Source organism: Pecten maximus, chromosome 11 (genome assembly GCF_902652985.1).
Source record: "Pecten maximus chromosome 11, xPecMax1.1, whole genome shotgun sequence".
Taxonomy (NCBI): Eukaryota; Metazoa; Mollusca; class Bivalvia; order Pectinida; family Pectinidae; genus Pecten; species Pecten maximus.
This window is the reverse complement of record NC_047025.1, coordinates 35,920,143-35,932,512: the sequence shown is the minus strand read 5'-3', so window position 1 is coordinate 35,932,512 and position 12,370 is coordinate 35,920,143. Positions and strand designations below refer to the sequence as shown.

The 12,370-nt window shown below is 34.4% G+C and overlaps 1 protein-coding gene across 1 annotated transcript in view; it reads right to left on the bottom strand.

Moving 5' to 3' along the window:
* Positions 1–292: 292 nt before the first annotated feature.
* Positions 293–12,370, bottom strand: part of LOC117337034 (snake venom 5'-nucleotidase-like) — a 29,123-nt gene continuing 17,045 nt past the window's right edge. Inside the window, exons 8-13 of the mRNA XM_033897785.1 lie at positions 11,378–11,545; positions 10,985–11,157; positions 10,547–10,624; positions 9,853–9,977; positions 8,864–9,017; positions 293–7,637 (exon numbers count right to left, since the gene is read on the bottom strand). Coding sequence (XP_033753676.1) covers positions 7,509–7,637; positions 8,864–9,017; positions 9,853–9,977; positions 10,547–10,624; positions 10,985–11,157; positions 11,378–11,545 — 827 coding nt within the window. The 3' untranslated portion in view covers positions 293–7,508. The remainder of the gene's footprint in view (positions 7,638–8,863; positions 9,018–9,852; positions 9,978–10,546; positions 10,625–10,984; positions 11,158–11,377; positions 11,546–12,370) is intronic.

The window sequence follows — 12,370 nt, the reverse complement described above, 5'->3', positions numbered from 1 at the left end:
TCAGTACTTTCTGAGAAATAGCGATAACAAACTTCAATGGTCAAAATCCAAGATGGCTGCCTGTCGGCCATGTTGTTTTCTGCTCAATCTCAAAATGTAATATGCACAACTTGGGATCAAGGGGAACCTACATATGAAATTTGAGAAAGATCCCTTCAGTACTTTCTGAGAAATTGTAATAACAAGAATTGTTTACGGACGGACCAAGAACGCAGGGCGATTTGAATAGTCCATCATCTGATGATGGTGGGCTAAAAAGCAAAATAAGGAATCACTTCAACATTTCATCATATTCAGGAATGTAATTATTAAAGAATTTATTCAGTGCTTGGCTACCAGATCAATTAATCAAGGGCTACAATTCATCATTCTGCAACATATAGGGTTACAATTCATCATTCTGCAACATATAGGGTAACAATTCATCATCATTGGATTACATATAGGGATACAATTCATCACTGTGCTACATATAGGGATACAGTTCATCATTGGACTACATCTAGGGATACAGTTCATCACTGTGCTACATCTAGGGATACAGTTCATCACTACGTTACATATAGGGGTACAGTTCATCACTACGTTACATATAGGGATACAGTTCATCACTGCTACATCTAGGGATACAGTTCATCACTACGTTACATATAGGGGTACAGTTCATCACTACGTTACATATAGGGATACAGTTCATCACTATGCTACATATAGGGGTACAGTTCATCACTACGTTACATATAGGGATACAGTTCATCTTGTGCTACATATAGGGATATAATTCATCACTGTGCTACATATAGGGATACAATTCATCACTACCTTACATATAGGGACACAATTCATCACTGTGCTACATCTAGGGATACAGTTCATCATTGGACTACATCTAGGGATACAGTTCATCATTGGACTACATATAGGGATACAGTTCATCACTACGTTACATATAGGGATACAGTTCATCATTGGACTACATCTAGGGATACAGTTCATCACTACGTTACATATAGGGATACAGTTCATCACTGTGCTACATCTAGGGATACAGTTCATCATTGGACTACATCTAGGGATACAGTTCATCATTGGACTACATCTAGGGATACAGTTCATCATTGGACTACATCTAGGGATACAATTCATCATTTGGCTATACATTTATCATTATATAAAAATCAATATGTAACTTATATAGTTAACATGGCAATGAGTAGCTTAAGAACATGTACGAACATTGTATAATTCAATTTAATATATGTATCATTATTGAAATTTATAGATGAAAACAGGCTGACATTGTTTTAATTGGTAACACAATATAAACAGATATATCAATAGTAACATTTTATCTGTAAATAGAGAGCAGCTTAGCCTTTCAATTTGGGTTATGTATCTGTTATGTTATCAATGTATTTCATATAAGTATAGAAATACAAAAATGGTATTGCATTGCTTACTTACATCTAAAAGTTAAACAAACACAAAAATATATACATACAAATAATGTTTACTATGAGAAGTACATAAAGCACTAAATAAAGAGAGTTCCAAATGTCTATAATGAAAAGGAATGCATGAGAAGATCTACTGCATTTATATTACTTGTCCTAGTTCATGATATTCAGAACCAAGAAATAGCCTTTCTGACAAACCATTCTAGGAACAGTTGATATGGATTCAAGCTCTAGTCTTTTCATGGTATTAAGAACACTGTAATAGTTGTTTTAATGGTATTCAGAACCCTAGAAAAGATTTTATAGAAAGAGCCAACTGTCTTTGAAATGGTATTCAGAATGCAAGATCTACCACTTTGGTAGTACATTTTGTACTTAGAAAAAGGAAAACCTCATTGATGGTTTTCTGAATGAAGTATAGTCTTTAGTTTTGACGTCAAATAAAACTAGGAATAGTCTTTTAATGGTATCAATGTCGGGAGATTCTGATGATATGTGAAATCTATTAATACTGATAGTATGGTATTCATAACCTAGAATTAGCATTTTTGATATTCAAAACCTTGGAATAGTCTTTTTAATTGTATTCAGGATCAAGTAATAGCCCTGCTAATGGTATACAGATCCTTGAAATAGCTTTTTAATGATATCATTCATAACCCAGGAGTTTGTGTTAGTGTTTAAGCCTTGGAAATCTGTTAAATGGTATCCTGAACTTAGGAACAATACCTGACAAATATTTGATACATAGATATGAAGACTTGTTCAATGCCATTTAAGTCTGCAAGGACAAGTGGTCTTGAGAATTTGTATGGTTTTCTACAAATAAACACCTGATAATGGTGGGCTTAAAAACTATAACAAAATATCTTCAAACACTTGACTAGTACTGTGTATTCCTATTGTTAACTCTGACACAATATGTAGTACTGTGTATTGCTATTGTAAACTCTGACACAATATGTAGTACTGTGTATTGCTATTGTTAACTATGACACAATATGTAGTACCGTGTATTGCTATAGTTAACTCTGACACAATATGTAGTACTGTGTATTGCTATTGTTAACTCTGACACAATATGTAGTACTGTGTATTGCTATTGTTAATTCTGACACAATATGTAGTACTGTGTATTGCTATTGTTAACTACAACACAATATGTAGTACTGTGTATTGCTATTGTTTACTCTGACACAATATGTAGTACTGTGTATTGTTATTGTAAACTCTGACACAATATGTAGTACTGTGTATTGCTATTTTTAACTCTGACACAATATGTAGTACTGTGTATTGCTATTGTTAACTACAACACAATATGTAGTACTGTGTATTGCTATTGTTAACTCTGACACAATATGTAGTACTGTGTATTGCTATTGTTAAGTCCGACACAATATGTAGTACTGTGTATTGCTATTGTTAACTACAACACAATATGTAGTACTGTGTATTCCTATTGTTAACTCCGACACAATATGTAGTACTGTGTATTGCTATTGTAAACTCCAACACAATATGTAGTACTGTGTATTCCTATTTTTAACCCCGACACAATATGTAGTACTGTGTATTGCTATTTTTAACTCTGACACAATATGTAGTACTGTGTATTGCTATTGTTTACTCTGACACAATATGTAGTACTGTGTATTGCTATTTTTAACTCTGACACAATATGTAGTACTGTGTATTGCTATTGTTTACTCTGACACAATATGTAATACTGTGTATTGCTATTTTTAACTCTGACACAATATGTAGTACCGTGTATTGCTATTGTTAACTCTGACACAATATGTAGTACCGTGTATTGCTATTGTTTACTCTGACACAATATGTAGTACTGTGTATTGCTATTGTTAACTCTGACACAATATGTAGTACTGTGTATTGCTATTGTTAACTCTGACACAATATGTAGTACTGTGTATTGCTATTGTAAATTCTGACACAATATGTAGTACTGTGTATTCCTATTTTTAACCCCCACACAATATGTAGTACCGTGTATTGCTATAGTTAACTCTGACACAATATGTAGTACCGTGTATTGCTATAGTTAACTCTGACACAATATGTAATACTGTGTATTGCTATTGTTTACTCTGACACAATATGTAGTACTGTGTATTGCTATTGTTAACTCTGACACAATATGTAGTACCGTGTATTGCTATTTTTAACTCTGACACAATATGTAATACTGTGTATTGCTATTGTTTACTCTGACACAATATTTAGTACCGTGTATTGCTATAGTTAACTCTGACACAATATGTAATACTGTGTATTGCTATTGTTTACTCTGACACAATATTTAGTACCGTGTATTGCTATAGTTAACTCTGACACAATATGGATAAAACAGGGGCTCCAGTTACTTAAAATAACACCCTAGGGTTAATGAAGTTATTGAACTGGTGACATTTCTATGACCATTAATTTCTGAGTGATGCAATTTTAAATTAATAACTCACTTGACTTAAGGTTAACATGACTTTGATTGGACAATTCAATCTGACAGAGTACAATGAACACTGGAGTGTGGTAATGTCTTAATATAAGTAGTACAATGTACAATATCAACGAATGAACATAACAGTTAATTACCAAGTTCATACTATATCAACTACATGTATATAGAAAATGTACTTTATTTGGCATACTCCAATTTAAGTGGATTTTTGAATTTTAACAGATTAGCACATTGATAAAGTGATGCACTAAAATTGTTCTTATAGAAAAAGGTACAGTAAAACACATTTAGTACAAACACGCTTATAGTGATTTTATGGATATTGCGAACTCATTCTGATTCCCCAGCTATTCTCCCTCTTACTTCTATGTAATTCTGTAATTATATTGCGAATTTCACATAGCGAAATATTGTCTATAACGAACCAATTTAGCGGTCCCGTCGGCTGAAATTCCATGTTATTTTAACACTATAGTGAGAGAGGCATCCGAGGGCACGTTTCAGGGTATGTATTTGTACGGCTATTGAATCGGTGAGTTATGTTTTCGATGACCTCTGAATAACGTGAGTTGTTTTGTCGATGTTATGTTAAGTTGTTAATCCATTCTTAGATGTCTTAGTGTGTACACCGTACATGTGTGTTTCGCAATGGCTTTATCATCAAGCGACTTAGAGCTAATGAAAACTAGGCTTCCGGGGTAGAGGTCACCGCAACGGAAAGGACTGATGCAGATGAGACGTTTCGGACAGTGAAGACGAGAAAATAGAGTCAGAGGAGGAACATTCCGTAATCAGTGGTGCTACGGCGAGTGATTATTTACACGAGACAGGCCATTTTCTGGAGTCCCAAAATGATACGTCAGATGCTTTTAGTACTTTGTACACACTTGCCTCACACAAAAAGTTTCTGCAGAAAGTTATAACTGACTTAAAATAATTGAATCGCTTTTAATTTGTATTTACTTGTAATTCTATTTTAATATTTTCATACAGCGACGTTTTTAGGAAAAAACAATAAAATTCGTAATACACGTAATACAAACTATCGATATAGCGAACTGATTCAGTTGGTCCGCTGGGATTCGTTATAACCGTGTTTTACTGTATATAGAAAGGACAATTGGCACAATCATAATTTAATTAGTATAATGCTTCTAGCGGGAAAACCACTAAAACAAGAGTACCGCAACAGTATGTATGTTACAGCTTATTAACTATATACTATATCAACTATTAAGTAATATGACATGGACAGAGTTGGAAATAGAAGATAACTGCTGCAGACAACACAGAAAAGTAAAATGGCTATTGGAAAATACAGAGAAAAAATTAACAGAGCAAATTGAACATTAACAGAAAATATGTAAAATAGCTACCAGGTTAATAGCACAAGGAAAATTGTAAAAAGATATGCAAAGAAATAGAAAATTTGAGAACAATGAAATTACGTTGTACTACTTAAAATGTAAGGGAATAAGAATTGTAATAAATATGAAACATTTAAACTACCAACTGAGACAGCTGGAAAAAGAAGAAATTAAAACAAGAAATGTTGCACTTGCCTACCAGATATAAAATAAAATCTTAAAAGACAAAAGTTGAATTGTGCAGGTATATAAGTTGTACATTAAAACAGGTAGAAATCACCGGGAAAGTCCTGAAGTAGTGGAATATGTAAAGTAGTGGAATATGTAAAGTAGTGGAATATGTATTGTGTATTTTTTGAGGAAGCAACATAAAACAATGCTGTGTATTACATCAGTGCATAACAAATTAATGGCTGGACAGGTACCAAACAAGTCACACATGACAGGTAAACTGGTCACACATGACAGGTAAACTGGTCACACACAACAGGTAAACTGGTCACATACGACAGGTAAACTGGTCACACAGGACAGGTAAACTGGTCACACAGGACAGGTAAACTGGTCACACACAACAGGTAAACTGGTCACACATGACAGGTAAACTGGTCACACATGACAGGTAAACTGGTTACACACGACAGGTAAACTGGTCACACATGACAGGTAAACTGGTTACACATGAAAGGTAAACTGGTTACACATGACAGGTAAACTGGTCACACATGACAGGTAAACTTGTCACACATGACAGGTTACAATACTGATCACAGGTTAAAAGGTCTAAAAATTAAACACGATGATATGCATTTATAGGTAAAATATCTAACATGGAATGTCCTTGTGTATTGGTGCCTAAATTGAACAGTTATACATATTTCAAACTTAACAACACATGGCAGATGGTTATTTCAGGATATTCCAACAAAAAGATGATGATTGATATTTTAAAACTTAACAAGAACTGAATGCTGGATTATATCAAATCTGAGCCTGACTGAGACCTGAGGAACTGGTATAATGGTTAGAATATCATTATTAGTACAGGAATAAACAAACCTAGCATCACTCCATTTCACAGGCGAATCTTTACAAATCTAGCATCATTCCATTTCACGGGCAAATCTTTACAAATCTAGCCTCATTCCATTTCACAGGCGAATCTTTACAAATCTAGCCTCATTCCATTTCACAGGCGAATCTTTACAAATCTAGCCTCATTCCATTTCACAGGCGAATCTTTACAAATCTAGCATCATTCCATTTCACGGGCGAATCTTTACAAATCTAGCCTCATTCTATTTCAGGGGCGAATCTTTACAAATCTAGCCTCATTCCATTTCAGGGGCGAATCTTTTAATACTTTATTGTAAATGTTTCTTTTACAGCAGTATTAGTCCCGCAGTAAAGATTGATCCTGTCATACAAACAGACCTGATTCAATTCTGGATACTTTAACCTGTTCAGGAGATATTTATCCCAACTTCGTTAGAGGTAGCATAACAAAAGATTTTTCAACATGTGAAAAAAGTAGATAACAAAATGCATTATTAACTGAATGATATGTACTGGCAGTTAACTACTAATTAATTAAGTATAAATTATACTGATTATCACAGCACCTGAAATGGGCATGCAGGCAATTATCATTTATAACATTACAATTCTTCTGTTGAAGCATGTGTCCTTGGAGCGGGGAGAGAATATGATAAGGCCAACATTTAAAAATACTTGTACATGTAGTACAGTTATCTAGATTCTTGTAAAGTCAAAACATAAATAAGTGGTTAGTTCTATATTTCTTCTGACATCATCTTTTTCAGAATTCTTTTACTTTACCCAGGTATTTTGTCAATACACATATTAATAAATCTTCAACAGTCATGCTTTTGATGCATTAGGATTTTTTTTCTATTTTGCATATTGGGCTTATTGATAGAAATTTAACTCCTTTAGGCATACATATTCTGAAACAACATTATCATCAGAAACAAAGGTCAAGTTAAATTCAGCATCCTTAATCATATATCTTTAACTTCAATTGGACTGACTTCATTTTGTGAATTTTTAAATATTTTTCCAATCAAATCATTTCACAGCCAATATACGCTAGATGGCCAGGAATTTTCAGATAACCACTACATTATTTGTTAATGGTATATCATCCAGGCCTATTTTGTCTAGGTCTCTCCAATCCACATTTTAGAAGAAGTCAGAATCCAACTCCTCCAGGTCAGTACTGGGTGTTGTTTCTAGAGATGACTCTCGTATACAGGAATCTCTTAAACTGTGGTTAGATTCCAACTTAGAAGCCAACAAGATTTGCTTTGTCTGAAAAAACAAATTTAGACAACAAATGATATGGTTATATGCATACACAAATAATATTACAAAACTTCCCGCTACATGTTAATCAACTGATTCTAATGTCCTCTGAGTTTATTTTAATTTAAAACAGCATCTCTTATCTTATTTTATCTCACACTTGTTATTCCTATGACAGAAACATAGATTTGGTTCTCTTTACGTCCAGTCAAACCTTGTCGATTTCCTGGTATAAACAATATAAAATTTTTAAAAAATAAAAAGATCCGTAAGCGAGAGCATGATACGCCCGTTACTGGAAAAGCTACCACAGGAAACTGTAGAGTTGTTGATGGGCATAACCCCTAATATATGTTGAACATAATTACTTCTTGTTGTAGTGAACAAAATCTTAGAGGAAATGAATAAGAAACAGAAAACTTCTTGCATTTTCTACACAATGCCCATATTTGGCAATAGAAGGGGCATAACTCTGGTGAAAATAATCACAAAATTCCGCAACACACACTTATTCAAACTATTGTGGTATAGAATATTTGTAGCAAGTTTCATATAAATCTGTTCATAAATAAAGGTAAGAGAGCAGTACTAACAAAGAATTGTTAATGAATTAACTTTGCCTGAGCAAATATACAATGTCGTCATGCCAGTAGGTGAAACATGAGCCAAAAGCCTGCAATATATGTTAAAGATAATTGCTTCTAGTTGTATTGTGCAAAATCTTAGAGAAATTGAACGGAAAAATAGAAAACTTTTGCATTTTATACACATTGCCTATATTTGGAAATAACAGGGGCTAACTCTGCTAAATAAAAGGGGCATCACTCTGCTAAAAGATAACCACGATATTTCATAACTAAAACTTGCTTGAGCTATTGTGCCATAGAATGTTTGTAGCAAGTTTCATAAAAATCTGTTTGATAAATAAAGGCTAGAGAGTGCTAACAGGGAAAAGTTAATGGACGGACGTACAGACACTGCAGGCTATACCATAATACAACCTGTCGTTGATGCGCGTATAAAATACTAATTCTACCAAAAATATTTCAGGGTTAAACTTCCATGCATTCAAGAATCACCAAAAATTGTGTACAGTTGTTGTATGGACTAGTACTGGGTACCAAAGTCTAAATTTTTATTTATTCATTCCTTTCAGCAATGATTTTCAAAGAATAAATAAATAAAAAATTTCTCCAGCAATTGTGTTATAGCCATAATATTTGCTAAGTCACCTCATCATCGTAAGTGAAGATGCGTCTCTCGACCCTTGGAGCCAGAAGACACTGCTCCGTCTCGATCTCGTGGACGCTAACCTGACGTACCAGGCGGCTAGACAAGTTTACACACTCCATTGACTGACTCTTCTGATGGACCAAACTTTTCTTCCTGTAGCATCAAAACAAAAGTCTTACTTCTATCATCACAAAAACATCTCTCAGCCTCTTGTAGCCGGCCTAACTTGTATCTGGGACATACTTGATAACATAGACTCAGACCCTGTACTGGACTTGTAACTTCCAAGGCAGGTTGGACTTACCTAACAAGGCTGACAAGACTTTGTCTATGTCCCAAGTTACGAGTTTGATGTCCCAGTTTGATGAGGATAGACTTACCTAACAAGGCTGACAAGACTTTGTCTATGTCCCAAGTTACAAGTTTGATGTCCCAGTTTGATGAGGATAGACTTATCTAACAAGGCTGACAAGACTTTGTCTATGTTCCAAGTTACAAGTTTGATGTCCCAGTTTGATGAGGATAGACTTACATAAGATGGCTGACAAGACTTTGTCTATGTCCCAAGTTACAAGTTTGATGTCCCAGTTTGATGAGGATAGACTTACCTAACAAGGCTGACAAGACTTTGTCTATGTCCCGAGTTACAAGTTTGATGTCCCAGTTTGATGAGGATAGACTTACCTAACAAGGCTGCCAAGACTTTGTCTATGTCCCGAGTTACAAGTTTGATGTCCCAGTTTGATGAGGATAGACTTACCTAACAAGGCTGACAAGACTTTGTCTATGTCCCGAGTTACAAGTTTGATGTCCCAGTTTGATGAGAATAGACTTACCTAACAAGGCTGACAAGACTTTGTCTATGTCCCGAGTTACAAGTTTTGCGTTCCTGTTTGATGAGGATGGACTTACCTAACAAGGCTGACAAGACTTTGTCTATGTCCCAAGTTACAAGTTTTGCGTTCCTGTTTGATGAGGACAGACTTACCTAACAAGGCTGACAAGACTTTGTCTATGTCCTGATTTACAAGTTTTGCGTCCCTGTTTGATGAGGATGGACTCGAAGTGATTTCGTACAGCAGTACTCAATGTGCAGCACTGCTCTGATGTTACCTGGTATGCATAGAAAAATAATGCTGTTATCAGGAAGTTGTATGCAACATTATTTTGTTCACATCAAAATTCTGATGAAAACTTTATTGAGAAACTTTTTTACTCTGGATTTAAACACTATCTTCCCCTCCCCTCTATTTTACCATTATATCTTTTTAATGTTTTTTTACTATTTGATCAGTAAATAAATATCACAAATAGACCAATCCATATGTTTAAAAATATTAATTGCATGTAACCAAACCACCACAAGATAATAGTGATACATCTATGGATTAACATCATATTCCTAGTCACATTGGATTTTTGTTTTGCTATCTTTATTTTTTATTTTTTTTTTTTTTTGTAATCTTTATGTTTTATTTATTTAAGTAATTTATTTCCCCAGTATGTGTTATATTTTATTTATCAGAAAATTTGTTGAAAGGTACATATATTCTAGAAAACTTCATAAATAATATCAAGTATCGGCTTAGCCTTTCCAGCTTATCCTGGTATGAATTAATGACATTTTGACATAGATAATGTTTATGTATTACAAATCATAGAAACAATTTCCGTAAACTTACAAGGATGTCACAATTCTTGAAAACTTCATATCCATCTTTACCCATAGCGATATATTCTTTGGTACACAAACTGTAAACCTAAAAGACAGAAGTGGATGTGTCACCCACACAGCCAACTTATAAAGAGACAGATACAGCATTCAGTATAGGTGTTCTTGATTTAAAATGGCCTTTTACAGAAATAAAATATGATCAACTTTCATATCTGACTTAAAATCAAATCAAGCAGGTAATTGATACAATCACTATTTGTAGACAGTTTCATGAAATATGATGTATTCTATAATCATGATGAAGTACCATAATATAAATTTTAACAGGTGCCCACATAATTTATAAAATACATGTAGTACGTAACTTGTACAAATTTGATAATGAAAAAACATTATTGCAGCTACTGATATCATTAGATTTCCAAATGTCTGAACATTACATTACCTTATCCAGGACTAGATAATCCTCCTGTACTTTGACCAGGGCTGGGTCCACCCTGCTACCACTAGGCTTACTGGGGTCAAATCCATATGACATACCAGACACCTGGGGAAACCTCCCTTCCAGCTTTGGATACTGAGAAACACCATTCTCTAAAGCTTGCAGTATCTGCTTTCCTAAAAGGAATTTATAGTTCCTTACAACAAAATAATCTCAAAGGCATACACTCACCTGATTTTTATTTTCAAATATCAATTACATGTACAAAAGGTACTAAGTATAAAGAACAGCAAATGATTCAGTAATGCAAATGTACTCATTTTATGTATAAAATATATATATCTTGCATATGAAGTTACCACATATAAATAGCAAAATTTTATTAACAGTGATTACCTGTGACTTTTAACACAATCAAAGGATCTACTAGTGGAAGAATTGTAAGCAGGTCTCTCAATTTGAATTCACCCTTATCATGAATTCTGTCTGAACGGAAAGTTCCTGAGTTCAACAATGCCACGTCTGCTTTTGATATCTCTAGCATGACATCAGTCACCAGATTACCTAGAAAGAAGAACGTAATGATATCTATATATGCTAATGTGAGTATTCATCATAACAAACTGAAATATAGAACCTGAGATCAAGGAAGAGTGCATGCTGAAATCAGGTCAGAGAAATATGGATACTGACCCTGAAAGCAGGTCAGAGAAACATGGATATACATGTATACCCTAAAAGCAGGTCAGAGAAATATGGATACTGACCCTGAAAGCAGGTCAGAGAAATATGGATATACATGTATACCCTAAAAGCAGGTCAGAGAAATATGGATATTGACCCTGAAAGCAGGTCAGAGAAATATGGATATACATGTATACCCTAAAAGCAGGTCAGAGAAATATGGATATTGACCCTGAAAGCAGGTCAGAGAAACATGGATATACATGTATACCCTAAAAGCAGGTCAGAGAAATATGGATACTGACCCTGAAAGCAGGTCAGAGAAAAATGGATATACATGTATACCCTAAAAGCAGGTCAGAGAAATATGGATATTGACCCTGAAAGCAGGTCAGAGAAATATGGATATTGACCCTGAAAGCAGGTCAGAGAAATATGAAAATTGACCCTGAAAGCAGGTCAGAGAAATATGGATATTGACCCTGAAAGCAGGTCAGAGAAATATGGATATACATGTATACCCTAAAAGCAGGTCAGAGAAATATGGATACTGACCCTGAAAGCAGGTCAGAGAAACATGGATATACATGTATACCCTAAAAGCAGGTCAGAGAAATATGGATACTGACCCTGAAAGCAGGTCAGAGAAATATGGATATACATGTATACCCTAAAAGCAGGTCAGAGAAATATGGATATTGACCC